The sequence below is a fragment of the Polyodon spathula genome, chromosome 10 (genome assembly GCF_017654505.1).
Source record: "Polyodon spathula isolate WHYD16114869_AA chromosome 10, ASM1765450v1, whole genome shotgun sequence".
In the NCBI taxonomy this organism is placed as follows: Eukaryota; Metazoa; Chordata; class Actinopteri; order Acipenseriformes; family Polyodontidae; genus Polyodon; species Polyodon spathula.
In genome coordinates, this window is record NC_054543.1 from 18,596,329 (window position 1) to 18,619,200 (window position 22,872).

The following is a 22,872-nucleotide window of genomic DNA, read 5'->3' on the forward strand; positions in this document are numbered from 1 at the left end:
AGGCAGTTTAGTCATTTAAAATATACCTGTAACTTCATACATTATTGCAGCAATAATAATAATAATAATAATAATAATAATAATAATAATAATAATAATAATAATAATAACTAATTTTTACTTTATATGGCGCCTAAATGCAAAGCATCTCAAAGCGCTGTACAGTTTCAAACACGGTAGCAAAAAACGTAGCAAAGCACAAAATGCAAGTGCACAGACGTATTTTATTTTTGGCTCGACAAAAACAGTGATACATAATTCCAAAATTATGAAACCTATGCTTATCAATAAATCAAGATGCGTTTTTGGTTGTAATACGTTTTAAATAAATAAGAGAAAAATAATATACTTCGCCTAATATACAAACCAGGAACCAGACGTTCCCTGGCTGGCAGAACAGGTGGAAAAGGAGAACTGCTTCCTGCAGAAGAAAGGGTACCCACAACATGCCATCCCATTGTGCCAGAATTTCCTCTAGCTGGTTCTCTCCTCCTGGACAAACCCAACCTCTGCCCCCTCAGACTCCAGAACAGCAGAGGCCCTGCTACACACTGCAGAAGCCCATGAAGTGTGCTTAGGCACATTCCCCACCATCAGGGACACGGTCACAATACTGGTGCAGGGATCTACCTTCACCAGAGGGGACAAAGACCCCACCTGCCCATCCAAGCCGTGCAGAACGTTCTAGCTTTCCTTTATGGCGCCTCCTTAGATGAGCTATGCAATGCTGCTACATGGACAGGTAGTCAGACATTTGCGCGTTTTTACCTCCTTGATGTTGCAAACCGGCAGAGACCCTTTCTGGGCTCTAGGGTGTTGCAGGCAGCACACCCTTGGGCGTCATGAGGGCTCTGACGCTATTGCCAGGAGGCTGTACTGTCGGTAATCTGGAGCCATGACAGCTTTGGTACAGCTTCCCATTCGGTAATGGTTGTCATTCCATTGAAAGGGAACATTAGGTTATTACCATAGCCCTGTTTCCCTGAGAGAGAATGGCAACCATTATCCTTCGAGGTCGTGTCCCCAGCTGAACTCTGTTTTCGAAAGAAAATGGCGATGTGCTACTGTGAGGACGTCCCTCTTCAGCAGGAGGTGGGAGGGCCTTCCCTGGGCTCTTCCCATTCGGTAATGGTTGTCATTCTCTTTCAGGGAAACAGGGTTATGGTAATAACTTAACGTTTTGCGTTATGCTGCTCTGTCAGTCGATGTTGCTAATTGTCTCTCACAGGGTGTCGCCCAGACCCTAACAATACACAAAACACCAAAGCATAGAACACACAGACAGGACAAACAACCAAGACAACACAAAAGTCCAACGAGGTCCCCTTCAATTGGTTGGGTAGCTACAATACAATAGTTGTTATTTATGCAAGCTCTTTTTCTGTGTTATTCACACCCCCATTCTAGGTGGCGCTACCACGATCACTAACCCTGCATGTTGTTCTCTACGGCCCTCTTGCACTGGTGGCGCTCTTCCATTATTGTGAAGACGGGTCCTCTAGAATCTGCATGATATGCGCAGACAGTGAGTCCGGAGGATGCTGACCTCTGTTGTCAGATCCGGCTGCGGTCACGCAGGTTGCGCCCAGTGACTCCAACCATCCCACTCGTGTCGACGCCAAATTTCTGTGACAGACAAGGGCCAATCAAAACGCGAGACTATCATGCAGTTCCATCCCAAAGTCACCGGGAAATACTTTCGATTTCACGTTAATGAGCAAGCGCAGCTGTGAAAGTGAGGGACATTGGGGAAATTAAGCCTTACTTTTTCACTTCAATACGCAAGCTCACCTTCGGTCAGTTCGAATGTAAAAAGAATGCGACACAACCAGAAGCCAGCGTAAAGGAATACCCGCTAGAATGTGTCCTGAGGGCATCATATAATTCTAGGGCATTTGCCAGGCACTCCAACCTTTTACTTCCAGAGCTCGGCAACTGTACGAAATCAACATACTCTGACCCAAACCCTAACCATTAAATATCATCTGATATCCTCAGGAGACTTTCTAGTGGATATTCATTTGTGCTGCTCTGTCCTGTTATGCTCATATGCTGGTTGTACCCAAACCCAACATGGTCGTCTGAGCTTCACTGACTGATGACCCAAACATTCAGCAGCACAACCTCTCGCGAGAGTAAGCGTTAACGATCTCGCTTCTACCGTGTGTCTTGTGCTAGGAGAAGGTGAGGAACTAACCATTTGCTTTTAATTTTAAGATGCTGTATTTAAAAAAAAAGCTTACTGTAAATTGGTCGTTGTGTTATTGTGCTTTTACCGAAAGTGATGATTTCTACTGGAATATTTTGCACACACGGATAATGGTGAATTTTATTTAGGCCGAATTGTAGTACGTTGAAGTACGTTATTTTCATATACAGTGGTGCGGTGTCGTATTACATTATCATTACGGTAATACATTTATTATCAAAAACAAAAGCGCACTTGCATATTTTATCGAGTTTGGGTGAATGCCTTAGAACTACTTTCTATAGAAGTGTGTAAATTATTTCAGTTGTTTGTAGTTTTTGTCAAGAGCATTCTTGTGGCTAAATTTCTGTTACTTTAGCGTTATATAAAAAAGCACATTACAAAGTTTTACTCATCTAAAAACTTTTGTGCATCTGGTATAATTTTACATTTGCTTACCCCCACCGCACTAAGTCATTAGGTGCTACACTGAAGTGACTGGATTCTACAAGACTTGTCAGTTATACACTGATAGGTCAATCATAGAAACCAAGATAGGGTCATAGTATACGAACTGTATCTTTTAAATGGTAGTCACAGTGTGCATGTTTAGTACGAAGATACATGAAAACCAGCTGGTTCATGGGAAAAGCCGGAGGAGGCGGAACTGTTGTTACAGCACTGCTGCCTGAAGCCTCAAATTCACTTCCTCCGGCTTTTACTAAATAATTAATTTTCCCACAAGTATTGTAGAATCATTATGTGTTTGAAAAAGCAGCTAAAGTCTGTTTTACACGTGTGCTCCATGTAGCATTTCCTTTCATGCCATGTTACTGAAAAAAACGTCACCAACTCCAGGGCTTGAATTTCATATTTGTGTGCTGGGGGAATTGACACCCTATGCTGCAGCCAATTGTCCGGGGAGAGATTCCAAAATTTTAGGGGGCAAAAAAGGCACTTTTAAACACACACATTTTACTGCATCATCATTCACACTGGTGTTGCTTTAAAATAAGTTGCTTTCAGGAGACCTAACAGCAGTTCATCACTGTGAGAGAGCACTCTCCACTGCTTTTGCCATTGCCTGGTGAAGTTTTAGCATGCAGCAGAAGAAAAGTGCGTGTTTTTTAAACCAGTGCTCCATTTCTTTTTTTTTTTTAAACGCTACACGTCTTCTGTAGGTTAGTTTGTAAACAGACTTTATAACCCGTATTCACCCTGGATAACATGTAAGGTATGAGATTACATGGTGGTCTTAGCATGGATTTGTATTCTCTGTTACAGAACACTGAATTACATTTTATAATTGATTTATACTTTTAACAGTTGCATTGAAGAAGCAGAAGAAATGCCTTTGCACGATGAAGGGTTTGTGGTGCGCATCCGTGGCTTGCCTTGGTCTTGCACACAGGAAGAGGTTGCAGGATTTTTCTCAAGTATGTACATCTGACTCATCTGAGTAGGACCCGTTGGTCCTTGTTGCCCTTTAAAGTACATACTGTAGAGCTAACAAAGTAATTCCAGTAAATCGTACATTGTTGTGTAATCATAACATACACACATGGTAAATGTTTATTTGATGCATCCCATTCCTGTAGTTTTATTTCTTGATCAGTATTGAAAAAACAATGTATAATGTCTTTCTCTACAGATTGCAGTATTGTGGGTGGGATAAATGGAGTGAGGTTTACTTTTTCTAAAGAAGGACGGCCAAGTGGAGAAGCTTTTATTGAACTGGAGACAGCAGAAGACTTCAAAAGTGCACTAGCAAAGGATCGCAAATACATGGGTCATAGATATATTGAGGGTAAGTTAAATGTGGAGGTAAAAATGGAGTTGCAGTCATAAAACTGTACAATTCCAAATTTATAGAAATCGTTACTTATAAACTTGGACAGTCAAACTTAAAAATGACATGTATAGAAGGACCACATATTTATAGTAGTATACTGTATATGCTGTGTGTGCTATGTCTTTTTATTTTATTTTTATATTCCAAATATTTTTTTTCTGTAAAATAAGTGGCAACAATGAACTGGTTGTCCACGCACCTGATAAGCAAGTTGATAACATCGACATGACCGGATTGATATCAGGGCTAATAAACAGATAAATGACCTTTGGGACACTGCTGTAGGTTAATTCTCTCAGTTGTTATCTGTGTTGTTGAGTAAAAATGTACCATTTCAATGCCAAATTGTTTTACCTCTTGTTTTGCTTTGCAGGAAGTTGGCTATGTTTACAGCCACACCCTTTTGTGATATAATGGTGCAGAAGATACTGTTAGTATTTGTAATCTTAATTTCCAAAGCATTTGCTTACAGTATCTACAGTACCTTTGTACAACAAAAAGCTTTAATATGGAACACATTCATATGGAATGCTAAAAAAGGCAAAAGTGTTTTTTTTTGTCTTCAGTCTTTAAGTCAAACAGCAGTGAGCTGGACTGGGTGTTGCAGCGATGCGGTCCGAATGATTATGACAGTTGTAGTGGGTGTCTGGTGCGGCTCCGAGGGCTCCCCTTTGGCTGCAGCAAGGAGGAGATTGTTCAGTTCTTTTCAGGTACCTGCCCTTTCAAAATGTTCTCTAAACAGCTGGACTTTTGAACAAGTTGTTTATTGATGTCAAAGCGTTCACTGATGTAACCAAATTGAAATGTACTTTCTGCACTCCGTACTGAAATGGAAGGCATGTAACTCTAGTTGGGGAGTGTCAGACTTTTGGCTAATGACAGTTTTAATTTACGCATATTAATTGGTCCATTCAAGAGTGTTCAGTTTTATAAAAAGAAAAAAAAAAACAATTGGAATTGTTGAAGACTATTTTAGTATAATTTGTGATGTATATTAAGTTAAATATTTTCCCCGTTGGTGAGTTTAATGTTCAGAAAAAATATATAGCAATAAACTGATATGATTTAAAGTGTTTCTGAACACTCTGCAGTGTTTACAAGAAACACTTTACAAGAAAAAGTTGAAAAAAAATATAATTCCCTAGTTGATTCACCTTAGAAATGTGAATACAAATATTAGAACAATTGGGGAAAAGATATTGCTGCTAAATGGACAACACAGGATACAGCTAAGCAACTGTTACTTGCAAACACTGCAGGGGTTTCTCTAGCACTTTGAAGGCCAGTGGTTTTTAGTAACCTTGGATGCGCATGCAGTAGTGGAAACTGATTTGAGATGTGTAGAAGTATTAGTGGGGTTTGGGAAATGTAGTAGCCTGCTTAAAGTGTTTCTAAAGATGGGAATGTCACGGCTTTTAACATTTCATATTGACGGGGTTATTTGTCCTTGGGTTAAAGGGTTGAAAATCGTGCCAAATGGGATAACATTGCCGGTGGACTACCAGGGGAGAAGCACAGGGGAAGCCTTCGTGCAGTTTGCTTCAAAGGAGATAGCAGAAAAAGCACTGGGGAAACACAAGGAAAGGATAGGGCACAGGTGGGGATGGAAATACTGGGCTGGTAATTAATGGTATAATTAATACCGGGTGGAGGAGGGAGCTCGAAAACCCCCCCACCCCCAACCCCACCGCTTGTACTGAAATGTTTTTTTTTTTTATTAACATGCACAGTAAAAAAGTATTTAACATAATTTATTGGGATTACTTTCAGTTTGTTACACTAGAATTTTGAGGAAGTTAAATGAGGCCATCATTTTTAACTTTTTTTTGTTTTTTTCTTACAACCTCAGGTTTGTTTATCTACCACAAATAAATGTCTGCATCAAGGTCTTTCCGTGACATATCATGACAAATCTTATGAAAGTCGTTATTGGGGTGCATTTTAATTGGAAAACTCCAAATTGTGCAGAGATTAACAGTGTGACCAATTTGTTTTAGGAGCACATGCTTTCACAACCTCAAAAATGGATCACAAATTAAAATTTTGCCAGCAACAAATATAAATTAATCAAATATAAAACAAGTTTTTTGGACTAAGTATGAACTTATGCAAGTGTTTTTATCACTGTGTATTCCTGCGATTGTAGCTCAAGTCTTTAAAAATTACATATCCTACACACCACTGCTGTTACTCTTAAGTGTGTGCAATGATGTGCGCTTTGATTGGTGTTAAGTACTCAAGGTTTGTAAGACAGTTCTGAGGGCTTTAAGAATAGTGTCTATTATATTTATTTTGTTAATGCAAAACCACAAGTGCTTTGGAAAAAATATATAGATGTTCATCAGCAAATAAAAGTTGATAGTGTAGGGGCTCCCGAGTGACACATCAAGTAAAGGCACTCTGCATGGAGTGCAGGATACGCCCTATAGCCTGGAGATCGCCGGTTTGGGCCCAGGCTAGTTTGGGCCAGTTCATATTGCAATAGTCGCCATACATGTAATGCGATTTTTTAATTGCTGATAAGATACACTTGCAGTGACATGACCATACACACCAGAAGCGACACAGAGGCGATGCGACAGGTTTGAAAACTGCCAAATCTGTACAACTGTTCAAAATTGATATTGACAAAACTATGATCAAGACTGGTACATATTCGTCAACATGATGTAGTAATTGTGTGTCTTGTCTGATGTTATTTCAACACATATGGCAATAAATCATACATACCAATTTTTTTGAAATAGACTCCCATATATTGTCTTTCAAATCTGTATCTTTATAATTGTGATGACCTTTGTCATAAAAACTGGGTATTTTTTCAACGGCAAGTATTATTATTACCATGCTGGATCACGTGGATTGAAGCTGTTCTCTGATTGCTCAATGCCCTAGTTAACACGTGTCAAATCGCAAAAAATAGGATTCAATCCTATTTATTTTGCATTGCTCCAGTGCCGCCCTGGTGCCACTCCTGCCTCGCCTGTCGCATCGCCTGTGGTGTGAAAGATACTTATCAAACGTATAGGTTCTATTCATTTTGTTGCATCGCTGCACAGTTTCGCTTGCCACGTCACATCTGGTGTGTAGCAACCTTTATACTTACTACTTTTTGGATTTTTTAAATTTTCGCCAACTTTTTTAACTTGGCGCACGTGATCCTAAGAAAAACAAAGTCAGTATAGTGCATTTAGATGTGTTAGATATATATTTATTTTAATACATTTGATTATTTAAATGACTGACAAACCATAATTTAACCTGTAACAGAATTAGACAACACGTCTGTTTACCCCCTCAAAGTTTGACACAGTTTTGCTTTGGGAAATTGTGAGCGACTGGTGCACAAGATGCAGTGCATTGAGGACGCGATGACACAAGAGTTTAAACCAGATGGCTGATGTTTTATTAACAGATCAACAGGAATAGTACAGGGTGAGCTCACTTTCACCAAAATAAATGACTTTGGCGAATGACAATACAAAAAAAAAAGGAGCGAGGTGTATACTATTACAGCAGAAAGGGACTGGGGTGCGATAACTACCTGTTGTAGTTGCCAGCTATTATTACATATATATATATATATATATATATATATATATATATATATATATATATATATATATATATATATATATATATATATATAAAAATTATTTTTATGTTATACACTGAACAAAAATATAAATGCAACATGCAACAATTTCAAAGATTTTACGGAGTTACAGTTCATATAAGGAAATCAGTCAATTGAAATAAATTCATTAGGCCCTAATCTATGGATTTTACATGACTGGGAATACAGATATGCTCCTGTTGGTCACAGATACCTTAAAAAAAAAAAAAAAAGGTAGGGGCGTGGATCAAAAAACCAGTCAGTATCTGGTGTGACCACCATTTACCTCATGCAGCGCGATACATCTCCTTCACATAGAGTTGATCAGGCTGTTGATTGTGGCCTGTGGAATGTTGTCCCACTCCTCTTCAATGGCTGTGCGAAGTTACTGTATATTGGCGGGAACTGGAACACGCTGTCGTACACGTCGATCCAGAGCATCCCAAACATGCTCAGTGGGTGATGTCTGGTGAGTATGCAGGCCATGGAAAAACTGGGACATTTTCAGCTTCCAGGAATTGTGTACAGATCCTTGCGACATGGGGCTGTGCATTGTCATGCTGAAACTTGAGGTGATGGCGGTGGATGAATGGCATGACAGTGGGCCTCAGGCTGTCGTCACGGTATCTCTGTGCATTCAAATTGCTATCGATAAAATGCAATTGTGTTCGTTGTCCATAGCTTATGCCTGCCCATGCCATAACCCCACCGCTACCATGGGGCACTCTGTTCACAACGTTGACATCAGCAAACCACTCGCCCACACGACACCATACACGCTGTCTGCCATCTGGCTGGTACGGGTGAAACCGGGATTCATCCGTGAAGAGCACACTTCTCCAGCGTGCCAGTGGCCATCGAAGGTGAGCATTTGCCCACTGAAGTGGGTTATGACGCCGAACTGCAGTCAGGTCAAGACTCCGGTGAGGGCGACGAGCACGCAGATGAGGTTCCCTGAGACGGTTTCTGACAGTTTGTTCAGAAATTCTACAAGTTGTGCAAACCCACAGTTTCATCAGCTGTCCGAGTGGCTGGTCTCAGACGATCCCGCAGGTGAAGACGCCGGATGTGGAGGTCCTGGGCTGGTGTGGTTACACATGGTCTGCGGTTGTGAGGCCGGTTGGACGTACTGCCAAATTCTCTAAAACGACATTGGAGGCGGCTTGTGGTAGAGAAATAAACATTCAGGCAACAGCTCTGGTGGACATTCCTGCAGTCAGCATGCCAGTTGCACGCTCCCTCAAAACTTGAGACATCTGTGGCATTGTATTGTGTGACAAAACTGCGCATTTTAGAGTGGCCTTTTATTGTCCCCAGCAGAAGTTGCACCTGTGTAATGATCATGCTGTTTACTCAGCTTATTGATATGCCACACCTGTCAGGTGGATGGATTATCTTGGCAAAGGAGAAATGCTCACTAACAGTGATGTAAACAAATTTGTGCACACAATTTGAGAGAAATAAGCTTTTTGTGCATATGGACCATTTCTGGGATCTTTTATTTCAGCTCATGAAACATGGGACCAACACTTTACATGTTGCGTTTATATTTTTGTTCAGTGTGTGTGTGTGTATGTATATATATATAATATATATATATATATATATATATATATATATATATATATATATATATATATATATATATAGTCATATCGCCATACATATACATATACATATACATAGTCATTCGCCAGAGTCATTTATTTTGGTGAAAGTGAGCTCACCCTGCACTATTCTTGCCTGTTCCTGTTGATCTGTCAATAAAACATAAGTCACCTGTGTCATCGCTTACTCTTTACACTGTAACATCTTGTGCACCGGTCACTCAGAATTGGTTTGAGCAGTGGGATTACAGTGGCTGTGGAGACGAGTAATGACCAGGAGAAAACAACCATATCATAGCCAAAGAGATGGGACCAAAGTGAAGCAGAGATGAAAGACTGGAAGGATTGGAGGACAGAACAAGAGCAGTGGGCCCAGTGGCAGCAGCCATAAGTTCACCAGCAGTACCTCTAGTGACTGGATCATCTTGGGTAAGTGTGTTCGCCCTGACAGAGCAGACGGGGATGTTCTGGGATTACGTGGATTTCCAGAAGCTGGAGAGAGAGAGAGAGAGAGAGAGAGAGAGAGAGATTCTGTCAGACAAGATCATAAACTCAGTAATGTAACATGAAATCACCCAGTTGCAGACAGAGGTGGAGTATGCTGAAAGCTCTGGGAGTTAACCAAAGGAAACGGATTCAGTGGGCCGGAGTCAAAGCTAATTAAGCTAGAGGACATGGATGATACTGAACATTATTTAACTACCTTTGCGAGACACATCTGCTTATAAGTGGCCAAAACAGGACTTGGCAATCCGTCTACTTCCAGGGTTAACTGGGAAAGCACGTACACCTATGTTGTGATGGACATTTATAACACCACAGACTATGTCAATGAAGTGATTTTGAAGAAAGATGCGATTAATCCTGAAACTTACCGCCAGCGCTTCAGAGCCTTGGAGGTTCTGCTGGGGGAAACGCTGTATGTGCACCTTAAGGACGTGTTAGCTAAATGGATGAAATTGGAGTTCTGCGCCGTGAATAAACTTGCGGAAACCATGGTACTGGAGCAGTTTTTACAGATGCTTAACCCAGATATGAGGGTATGGGTTAAGGAGCACAACCTTGTGACTGCCGAGGATGCCGCCCTCAGTGTCAGAAGTCAAGAGGGAAGAGAGTAGCTCGTTCCCCATTGATATTGCCAGTTTTTGATGTTCCATTTGAGAGCAGTTGATATGGTAGGACCACTAGCATGCATTCAAGCAGGGAACAAATATATTGTAGTTATTTGTGATTATGCTACGAAATTTCCAGAAGCTTTTCCACTGAGGGAGTGAAGATATATATAGGGGATTAAGGGTATATGGACCATCCCTTACTACCTGCAGACCGATGGCTTAATCGAGCGGTTTAACCAAACGTTAAAGAACATGCTATCTCCGAAACAGGTAAAGTCTGGGACAAGTGGATACCTTACTTGCTGTTCGCTTAGGTTGGCCAGAGTGTCCTCGGCTCACCACGCACCAGCGACCCCTGTAGACTGGCCGGGCACCTGCTGGCTTACCTGTAAGCTGCCCAGAGCTATTGTCCTCCAACGCTGTAACTCTGGGTTGGCTGCATGGCGGGCCTGCAGAGTGAAAAGAAGCCAAGTACTGACAGCACTCTTTTCAGAGGACAGCGTTTGTTCGTCTTCGCCGCTCCCCAGTCAGCACAGGGGTGGTAGCAGTGAGCTGAGCCTAAAATACAATTGGACATTTCAAATTGGGAGTAAAATGGGGTAAAATCAATTGGTGACTACTACATTAAAAAAAAAGGTGCCCCAAGCATCAACGGGGTTCTCGCCATTCAAACTGCTGTATGAACGTCAGGTGAGAGGCCCTCTCGATGTATTAAAAGAGACCTGGGAAGGCGAGCGACCAAAAAAAAAAAAAAAAAAGTGAAGATTGGAGATCAGCTGGACCGAATGTGTATTTGGCCCATGAGCATGTAGAGAAAGCCCAGGCCGCTCAGAATGATCGGTCTACCCGAAACTGTACTTTTCAGCCAGGAGACCAGGTATTGCTGTTGCTGCCTACATCAGAGAGCAAACTCCTAGCGAAATGGCTTTTACTTTACCTGGAAAATGGGAACAGTCACATATGAGATCAGTATGCCAGATCAGCAAAAATCGAGGCATTAACCTGCTTAAGAAATGTTTAACCCGAATAGACTCCCACTGAACAAAGTTTGTTTATCCAGGCAGTCAAGGAAGAAGAGGAGACCTCAGAACAGTACTTTCTACAAATGCACCAAGAGGGAAAAGTTCATTTTCAGCACTTACCTTTAGAAAGGCAGCAAGAACTGCAGCAGTGTCTCCCCACAAATTTGTTAATAGAGAATCCTGGATGCACAGGAGTCATCCAACACTGGATCAATTTAAATGACGCTTCTATTGCATATACTATATATACTGCAACATTCTCTCCCCCCCATCTCCACAAACTCCTGTCTCCTCCGACAGGTAAGAACATTTTGCTTTAAATGATGCATTGTTTTTAGACTTAAAACACGGATTGATATTTTAAAAATCAATCCGTGTTTTCAGTAATGGAGGACGTTCACTTCATTACAAAAATGTAGCCCAATGTAATAGGAAAATAAATTACCAGTCAGGTAGATCTGGTGTGAACAGGCCACAACAAAAGGTATTGGTTTAAGCGCATCATTGAACACTTTTATTTGTGTGTGTGTGTGTGTGTATGTGTATATATATATATATATAATATATATATATATATATATATATATATATATATATATATATATATATATATATATATATATAAAATATTTTCATGATTGTAGGGGGAAAATAGTACGGACGGAAATATTTAATATATCGTATTACATCTAATTGTTGCAAAGTATGTTTTTCTTGTTCTCCACATCTTAGTTTCTTTACATGATCTCACTTCAAGTGAAGTTAATTGAATATTTGGAATTTTCCAGCAAAAATCACCCCACATAACAAGTTTCACCAAAACAGCTGGACCACTGGGTGTCCCCGAGTGGCTCACCTGGTAAAAGAACAGCCTCTTGGTGTGCAGGGTGAGTCATACAGTCAGTGGAGCGCAGGTTTGCATCCTGGCTGTGCGAAATGGCCGGTCTTCGCTGGGGATTCTGAAGGCAGCGTCCCATTGGCTCTGGCGCTCCTGTGGGTTAGGGAGGCAAAACCGGCAGGACTGTTTCTCTTCATCGTGCTACAGCACACCCTGCTAGCCAGGTGCCCAGTGAGCTCAGGCGGACACCTGCAGGGCTGGCCTTTGTCTTCCACAGGCTGGTAACTCTTGAGTTCCTGGGTGTAAGAGAAAAATTGCTTGGTCGTGGGATTGGAGGACGCCCACTGAACCTTCAGTTCTCCAGAGCTGTGTTGAGGAAAAAATTATTGGACATTCTAAATTGGTGTGAAAATCTGGGTAAAATAGTTGGACACACAAAATAAAAAAAGTGTACTGGGTGTCATGTGTTGTCACAGAATGAGCAACAATACTTAAGTGAAATAAAAATGTTAAACACAAATTGAGAATGTCTATCTGATTTCCAGATTAACTTTTCAATTAAGCTAGTTTCTTAGATTTTCAAAAACAGTTGTGGGCTAATGAATTCATATTTAAAATTTATGACGGTCCACATCGTTTTAGAATAAACTTCTTTGTCAAACATGTTGAGTCTCAGTATTTTTTTCCCAATGGTTCTTTTAACAAAAAAAAAAAAAAAAAAACTAAATTAACTTAAATCCTGGCCTGTCAACTTACACATAGGTACATTGAAATCTTCAAGAGCAGCCGGAATGAAATCCAGGTCTATTCCGAGCTGCCCCGGAGGATGCTGGCACAGAGGCCTGGGCCCTATGACAGGCCTCTGGCAGGACGCGGAGCGATTTTCAGCCCTGGACCTGGGAGAGGAGGAGGAGTGTTAGATCAGATGCGAGCTGGTGGAGGATACAGTGGTGGTATGTGACAGATTTTAACATTTTCTAATGGTTACTACATCCATTCCCCTTCTATTTGGCTAAAAAGCTGATAATGACCACCCACGACAACTTAGCTGGAAATCATGAGTTATGTTTTGTATACCTAGAATAATATACATTGTATATGTGAAATCGCTCACAAATCTAAGAGACAGACTTTTGATTTGAGTCTACCTGGCTGTCAGATTTTCAGATGAAAAAATAAATACTGGATTCTCCTATGTGAACACCCCAGTGTAGAGTCCAGCCAAAGGTTAGGGGTGAGCATTATCTTACGGGAGCGAAAAAATATTTCCTGTCCGTGTTACATAATGCAGTTCTGTCAAATACTACAGAAAAATGAGGCCACTCACTGGACTTCCATTCCTCTGCACCACAGTGCAGCTGTCAGTCAGAACAATAGAAGACAAAGCCATGTTAAAGACAGAATGCTGATTATGAAAAGCTTTATGCAGAATTATTATAGCATGGGAAATGTGACTGTCTAAAATTAGGATGGGGCGATTGCTTAGGCACGTCTTCACAGCAGAATCTAATATATGTTTTTTACACTACATGGATTGTAAATTAATTCAACATTACCTTATGTCGTTTCTGGCTTGCTAAGTATTACCAGATCTTGGCCTGTGTATCAAATAAACCTCTGTTTGTGTCTGTGATAATGCAGCTGTTGACATGACCTCTACACAGAGGTTTGAAAGGTACATAAGACTTGATTTGAAAGATTATTTGGTAAAACTAAGATACCTTTTTAGGTTATGGTGGACTTGACAACTTCAATGGCTACAGTAATTTCTGCTTTGGCAATGGCATGTTCGATGACAGAATGAGGACTGAAAGAAGCAGAGGTATTTTTTTCTATTTTATCTATTAACCAAATTGAAGTTGAAAATGTGACATGCTATATTCTCTGTGCAGTCAGCACTATGGGTAACTGAAGCATTCTTAAACTGGTGAACACACAAGGTCTACTTCCTGACAGTGAGCACAGAAGGCTAAAACATAAAATATTGTACTAAACAAACATCAATGATAATTTTGTTAAAAAATATCTAACATTATTATTTTACACTGGCTGTTTGTGTGTATTTCATGGTGCTTATGAATTGTATTATCAGAAACAGCCTCATCCCTCATCATCTAAACTGACAAAAATTGCAGTTTCAAATGTATATTGCTTCCTGTGGCCATAATCATCTTAACAGCTCATAATGTTACACAGTACCTGTGACCTAATTTGATATGTGGACTTTTTGGTTTCCAGATGATAAAGACCAAGCACTTCAAGATTATGTTAGCCCCTGTTCTTAAGGGGGTGTTTTATTATGAGGGATGAGTTGCAACTGCCCGTAATTAGCATGTTTATACATTAGTGAGCTATATATCTAGAGAACTCAAATTCTGATAAAACCGGCTAAGAATTGCAGTCAGATTGCATTGATTTTAGGCAGAAGAGACTTAAAAAGCATGCTGGATTCCAGAATAGACAGGTTCTGGATCGTATCGCACCATTTATTTCAATAGGGACCCAAAAATGATGCCAGTTGTAGGTATGTAGAAAGACTGGATTAGACAGGTTTTACTGTACTGTGAGCTGATATGTACTGCAGAACCACATTGCAGTCTGTTTACTTTGAATATGCTGGTTGTTTCCCATTAGGAATGCAAAGCCCACCGTTCCTTATGTCTAAATATGTGTCTGTTTGTCAGGTGTTGGTCATCGTTATGGTGGAGGAGGAGATGCCAGTTCTGGTATTCACACTGGTCACTTTGTGCACATGAGAGGGCTTCCTTTTCGAGCCACAGACAGAGACATTGCTCATGTAAGTAAATTATACATTCATTTGGTACCGAATCTATAAGTACAATAGTGTTATGAGCACCAAACCTACAAAAAATGTGTTTGAACTGCATTCTTATTAAATAAACACACCTTTGACCTATTACCGTTACTTCAACTCGCTTTATTTCAAAAGCGTTCATTCTGCATATTTGGTAAAACATGCTACATGCTCTCTATCTCTGTATAAAAAATAAAGTTATGTAACCCTACAAACAAATATAAGTGTACATTAAAGCTTCACACTTAGGGCTTAAAAAAAAAAAGAAGAAGAAAGTTGTCACAACATAATATTAAGTCAGAACAGGCTTTACAATACAGACTTTTCTATCAGCCTTTGCAGTGCGCCATCCACACTTGCTAACTGAAAAAAGCTTTATTCATTCCTTGACACATGTTCTCATGACATGTGACCAATTATTTTCTCTTATAGCATTATATAAGTATGTAACATATTTTTTTACAGTAAGAACATAAGAAAGTTTACAAACGAGAGGAGGCCATTTGGGCCATCTTGCTCGTTTGGTTGTTAGTAGCTTATTGATCCCAGAATCTCATCAAGCAGCTTCTTGAAGGATCTCGGGGTGTTAGCTTCAACAACATTACTGGGGAGTTGATTTCAGACCCTCACAATTCTCTTAAAAAAGCGCCTCCTATTTTCTGTTCTGAATGCCCCTTTGTCTAATCTCCATTTGTGACCCCTGGTCCTTGTTTCTTTTTTCAGGTCGAAAAAGTCCCTTGGGTCGTCGACATTGTCAATACCTTTTAGAATTTTGAATGCTTAAATCAGGTCACTGCATAGTCTTTTTTGTTCAATACTGAATAGATTCAATTCGTTTAGCCTGTCTGCATATGACATGCCTTTTAAACCTGGAATAATTCTGATCGCTCTTCTTTGCACTCTTTCTAGAGCAGCAGTATCCTTTTTGTAGCGAGGTGACCAGAACTGAACACAATATTCAAGATGAGGTCTTACTAACACTTTTCACATTATATCTGAGCAACTTGTTGGCCGCCTTTTTTATAGCTTCCCCACATTGTTAGATTAAGACATTTCATAGATTCCTTCTTCAATTTTGTATCTCCCATATGATATCTATAATGCACGTTTTTATTGCCTGCGTGCCGTACCTTACACTTTTCTCAATTAATTGTCATTTTGCATGTGTCTGTCCAGTTCTGAACCTTGTCTAGATCATTTTGAATGACCTTTTCTGCTGCAACAGTGTTTGCCACTCCTCCTATTTTTGTGTCGTCTGCAAATTTAACAAGGTTGCTTACTATACCAGAATCTAAGTCATTAGTGTAGATTAGATATAGCAGAGGACCTAATAATGATTCCTGTGGTACTCCGCTGGTTACCTCGCTCCGGATTTTGAGGTTTCCCCTCTAATCAGTACTTTGTGTTTTCTACATGTTAACCACTCCCTAATCCATGTACATGCATTTCCTTGAATCCTTTCTGCGGTCAGTTTGAGAATAGAGGGACTTTGTCAAAAGCTTTCTGGAAATCTAAATAAACCATGTCATACACTTTGCAAGTATCCACTGTCGATGTTGCATCCTAAAAAAAAAATCAAGCTGGTTAGTTAGACACGATCTCCCCATATAGGTAATTTTCCATTTTAGATCTTTATATCGTAGTTTCCTTAAATTTACATATAATAGAAGTCAGGCTTATTGGTCTGTAGTTACCTGGTTCGGTTTTGTTTCACTTTTTTGTGGATCGGTATTACATTTCCCATTCTCCAGTCCGTCTGTACAACCCCAGTGTCAAGAGACTGTTGCATGATCTTGGTTAGTGGTTTGTAAAAAAGAAAAAAAAAAAAAAACTGGATAGGAACAGGTTGACCATATCTTCCTTTGTAAAAACTTGTGAAAAGTAATAATGTATTTGCTATTTATTTTTCTTTGTCTGTCTATGCTTTTGCCATTTGTATCTCTTAGACATTTAAACTCCTCTTTCAATGTTCTCTGTCTGTTGTAATATTGGAAAAACTTTTTGGAATTGGTTTTATCCCCCTTAGCAATGTTTGTTTCTAGCTCTCTTTTGGCCTTTCTATCTTCCTTTTTGACTTGAGTTTTTAGTTTCGAGTACTCTTTCTATGTACTTTGTTTTTGGTCCCTTTTTAAATGCTCCGTAAAGTACCTTTTTTTGCTTAATATTTTTTTTTAATTGATCCATTTTGGCAGTTTTGTTTTAGATTTGTCTACTTTTGGGATGTAATTGTTTTGCACCTCTAGTACTACATTTTTAAAAAACAGCTATCCTTTTTCTGTGGATGTTTTCTCTATTTTTCTCCAATCTACTTCTGTTAGTTTCTGTTTCATACCTTCATATTTTGCCTTTCTAAAATTGTAAACCTTAGTTTTAGTCATTGCTTTTTGGTTTTAAAAATCACTTCAAATGAGACCATGTTATGGTCTGAGTTTTCCAGTGGTTCTCTGACCTCTGTTTTAGTTATTCTGTCTTCGTTATTTGAAAAGAAATCAAGGCATGCCTCCCCTCTAGTCTTTGCCTTGACAGATTGCGTTAGGAAGCAGTCATTTGTCATTTCCACAATTTCAATTTAGTCCATCATGCTACCCACCAGGTTTTCCCATTTTATATGGAGGAAGTTGAAATCCCCCATTAATATGGCTTCTCCTTTGTTACACACATTTGTAATATTGTACAACAGATTATTTTGCTCGGCGTCTGAATTTGGCGGTCTATAGCATGCTCATATTATTATGCCCTTTTGAATTGGCATGCATTATAATAACATTATCTACTACATATACCTCAGAAAAATTGCATTGCAAATTTTCAATCACATCATGTACAGTATCTCCCTTGTTTTCAGGTACGGGTGTATAGCGCTCTTTTATATGTATTATTATCTGTGAAGTGTAGGTACAATAAATAAATAAATAATGTCGTTTTGACAGGTACTAATCCTTACAAGGCTTCCTTACAACTTGTAACATCATCAACAACAACAACAACAAAAAAAAAAAGTCCTAGTTTTATTCTCTGTAGATACACAGACCCCACTTTTTCACTCACAGCTGTATATTTATAGATGGCCCGGTCCATCAAACACATTTCTTAGGGACTAACTGCCATCTGCTAGTGAAAGTCAAAACTGCAGACAGCTTTACTATATTGTCTGTTTGTTTATTAACTGAAGCATGTTAAAAAGACATGTTAAACTTTGCAGATGCACATATAAGCACCTGCACGCTATTCTCACGGGAGTGACCAATTTGGACTCTCTTGCGCTCCACGTGGAAATCGCAGGATAAGCAGCTGGGTGGTTAACTACCTCCTTCACTGTTACACAATGTCTGTCTTATGTACAATATTATAGGCATTTAGATGCTTAGTTTTATTTGTGTATATTTTTTTTTTTTTATCAAAACATAGTATTCAAGGTGGTTCTCTCCTTTAGCAGTTTAGAGAGAAATGCTGGACATATAAGAGGGTGGCAAATAGATAACTGGCAGAAGCCCTAGTAAAATGTATATGTTATAGGTAAATTAACCTAAATCAAAGGTCATTAAAAATAAAATAATAATAACAACTTAAGTAGGACACAGTTATTGTAGGGAATCTGAATCTGTTACCATCCCTGCCAATATATTCCTGCGGGTGCCAATGGAATTAATTGAAGAAATAGATAATTCAGCATTTTATGTTGAGATCAAAAAGAGACCAGTAATATCAGGATTACAGGAGAAATATTGAGCAATGTTTGTTTGGACAATCTTGCTCTCATGTGCCTAATGCACTAATTGTAATGTGTAACTTTACAGTGTATCACACCTGAATAAATTCAATTCTTAAAAACAAATGTTATTGTTTACCTTCTAGTAAGTGCAGGAAGTCACAGTGTGTGGTATATCGTCAAAAGTACGAAATATGAATTTGCAACCAGTGTTTTTTTGTAAACAAGCAATCTTGTTAGAAGACGCCAGTCAAGGTGGTGCAAGATAGACAGCTGCAGTGTACCAGCAGAATGTACAGCTGGTATGATTTATTTGAAAAAATCAAGCTCCAAGGAAAGGTATTTTACTCTAGCACACAACAAAAACTCATGAAAGCTCAAGGTGACGAAATTAAAATACCATCCCAGCTCCTTCGTGATGTGCACACGTCTCGCTTAGATTTATGGACACCTGTTTGTTTGCAGGGGTGCATGCTGCTGTTTGCCTATTATTCTGGACACTACCTTTTAAAGCCAATTCATTCTCTAATTTCACAGTCAGACTTGTCCAAGTGCAACATTAACATGTAATGCAATTGGAAAAGGTACACGTTGTTAAATGTAGTAAGGGAATTCTATGAGTATGAAAGGCTTCCCAAGCAATGGGTGTACCAAGTTGTTTGGCATATCTAAACAAACTAGCTTTAACCCTTGTACTTTTTATACGTTTAGCACATAACCATGGTTTAGAAAGTGCAGAACAACATATCAGTTTTGATGGAACTAGTACTCCAAATAATGATGGCTTAATTTATCCCAAGAATCATTAACATTAGACTGTGTAATGGAAGGTTACTTATCAGCTCATTAGCAAGACCCAAATGGAATGATTGCTTGAAAATGCTAGAGAAATTATATCACCAAGCTTCAAACCTAGGAGTTGCATTTTGCATCACGCTGTTTACAAATAATTTATTTGTGCTTGATGTAGTGAAGTGTCTTGGTTCTAATATATCTATACATTCTGTTGTAGTTTTTCTCTCCATTAAATCCTGTAAGACTGCATGTTGATGTTGGACCCAATGGCAAATCCACTGGAGAGGCAGATGTGGAATTTGCAACACATGAAGATGCTGTATCCGCCATGTCTAAAGACAAAAATCACATGCGTATGTATTCTGAAGTAATGAATGATATTTTATGTTGAGAGTTCCAATTGCATTGTTAAACCGCATTTTGTTACCTTTTATCTAATACACATAAAGGAATACTTTTAAACACTCTGAAGTGAAATTCAATAAAAATTCCTTATTAAATCCTGGAATGAAATCCGAAGGGATGTTTTTAAATCTGTGCTTACTGTAAATCCACACAGCCATTAGAAACACCAGGAAAGTGTCTCTATCCCAAGCTCAGCACAAACAATGTCCTCAGTTATGAACATGTCTACATCAGACTTGCTGTGGTTATTTTCTACATCTAGCTCTGAGATGGGCTTTCTTAAGTTGGCGTCATGCTAAATCGTCCAACTGTTTCAGATTGATTAGAATTTGAATTAATTTAACTCCAAAAAAAGCCTATGTCTTGTCTGCCACTGCTTAATTTTGGGTATATTCTGATAAACTGTTGATTTTGTACTAATATTTTTAACATTCATTCTGTCACGTTAGCTGGTATTGTAGCATTGAGTGAATTCATGGTTTATACACTTCTACTAATACTACAGCTTTAACAATATAAATGCCATGTTCTCGTCACAGTTGCATATCCTGGTTTTATATACATTTGACTACTGTATTCTGTTAGTAGTAGTGTGTTCATGGTATAGTCGATTTTAATGTATAATTTTCTTATATTTAGATTTAAATTAAAATGTGTTTTTTTTCCTTTACTTTAGAGCATCGCTACATTGAGCTGTTTCTGAATTCAACATCCAGTGCTGGTTCTAAAATGGGTAACTAATGTATATTTCCAATGCAAGTCTAATTTTAGTAATACATTAAATTGGCCAAATCTATTAAAGGGCTTCACCATACTGAGGGCAAAATATGGTCTCCCATTTCTTAGTTTTAGTCTAAAAAAAAAAAAAAAAAGTCGTCAGTGTTTTCTTCCTAAAATGTGGTGCATTTAGATAAGCAAGAGCTTAGTTCTTGGGATGGTCAAGACTCAATATTCTCTATGAAAAAGGAAAAATGAATTGTAACAGTTAACTGTTAGCACCATTCTGAATACAAATATCAGAGATCTCTCTAAGAACTATAACATGGAAGCACTAACCTTACTAAAATGTATTCGGTAGTTTTGAGAGTTGTGATTGTAATACAATCTTGCCTTTTGAAGGTTAAATACTTAAGTTGTGTTTTTTCAATAATTTGAACTACGTAATATCAGCATCCTATGCTAAAGAGCAATGCACATTACAGTGAAACCCTGCTTAAAAACAGTTTGCAGTTCAGAATGAAGCTGTGCAGAGCAGTATGATGCACATTCAACTCCAATGAAACAGGTTTTGGTAGAAGCAGATGTGTTCCCAACGTGATGTGTGTGTGTGTGTCTATATATATATATTTTTTTTTGGAATCTGCAATTATTTTTTTCTCATTTTCTCCCAAAATTGGAAAGCCAAAGTTATTATTTAAACCCGGCTCATCGCTGCGACCCTCGTGCTGATGTGCAAAGTGAGTAACTGACGTGTTTCATGTGGTTTTTGTGTTGCTTTACAGGTCGTGGTAGAGGTGGATACTGCAGCAGTTCTGGAGGCATGGGAAAGGGAGGGGGAAGTGGGCTGCGAGGGACGTTTTAAAAAGAGGAATGGACCCCTGTCCATTTTCAGGAGGGGGACTATTCGAGGGAGTGGGGATTTGTTTTTTGTATTTCAAAATGTTTTTCATAAGTTCGTATGAATTGTGCTTAGGTTGTTTTTGTGTCTTAAACTTTAGAAAGGTTATCTGAGTAATTGCATATTTAAATCTGTTATTGCACATTTTTGATTCTTATTAAAATTTTATACACAGAAGTGTAAGTGGGTTTTTGCTTTTTTTTCTCTTTACTCTCCTAATACCATAAATATAAATATTGTTTGTTCACATCAATATTGTATGTGTTTTCTTACAATTGATGATGATAAAACTTAAATATATAATATACATTTAACTATTTCAAAAAGTGTAATTATTGACTTTTAAATGAGGAGATTCTTTTAAGATTGCTGTTGCGTTATTTCCAAAACTGGCCATTAGTTTTGTTCTGCGACTCGAAACAGTTTAGTTACTTCAATAAGCTTACAGTGGAGTTACTAAGTACTGAACTGTAACAGTACTTCATTCTTAAAAGTCCACCTTTATAACCTTTGAAAGCAACAGGTTATAAAATTTGCTATGTTTAAAAATCATACTATCTGGGTGTCCTTTTCTCATCTGGTGCCCTGAAAAGGATACAGCACGTACATGCCTAAAAGTAACAAACTTAACTATATCATTAATTAATACATTATTTTAATGATATAAACCAGCTCAGCAATTATGCAGAATAGACAATACGTGGCTATAGTAAGAATTTGTCATAAATTAGTTGGTGCACTGATTCACATTAATGCAAAACCTGCAGGATACAAAAACAGTTTACACAAAAAAACACAGCATCGTGGATACAAATTATTAATCTGTAAAGTGGAAATGATGCTGTGTTAAGAGAAATCATGAAGCCTTTACATTGTTTGTAAAAATATTCAGACATAGTATTTGAGTAATATGCATACTAAATCAGTAAAAAAAAAAAAAAAAAAAAAAAAAAAAAGCATTTACATGCTTGTCATAAATAAAATGCTTTACCAAATAAAGTTTTGTGTACCATAATTATACCAAGTATTTAAGATTACACAACTAAAAATCCTATGAAATATAAAATCCACAATTTATCATATAATTATCATTTTAAACCTTGTGTACATCCATTTCTGTACACCTTTTATATATTAAACACAAACATAATTCAGAAAGTTAATATAAAATACACCTGTTAACTTATTGATACATATAATATTAGTTTCGTATGTGCTATAAAGATCTTGTTATTTCTGTACTGGAATCAATTATAAATTGGTATTATTCAATAAAGATTATTGGTGGAAAT

General features: G+C 38.4%; 1 protein-coding gene across 1 annotated transcript; it reads left to right on the forward strand.

Moving 5' to 3' along the window:
• The first annotated feature begins 1,720 nt into the window (after window positions 1–1,720).
• On the forward strand, window positions 1,721–21,766 carry hnrnph3 (heterogeneous nuclear ribonucleoprotein H3 (2H9)). The gene is made up of 11 exons (XM_041261231.1): window positions 1,721–2,184; window positions 3,515–3,624; window positions 3,840–3,995; window positions 4,607–4,750; window positions 5,499–5,637; window positions 13,001–13,191; window positions 13,968–14,060; window positions 14,923–15,035; window positions 19,775–19,910; window positions 20,639–20,695; window positions 21,465–21,766. The coding sequence occupies exons 2-11, from the start codon at window positions 3,537–3,539 to the stop codon at window positions 21,542–21,544; spliced, it is 1,197 nt and encodes a 398-aa protein (XP_041117165.1). The 5' UTR covers window positions 1,721–2,184; window positions 3,515–3,536; the 3' UTR covers window positions 21,545–21,766.
• The last annotated feature ends 1,106 nt before the right edge of the window (window positions 21,767–22,872 follow it).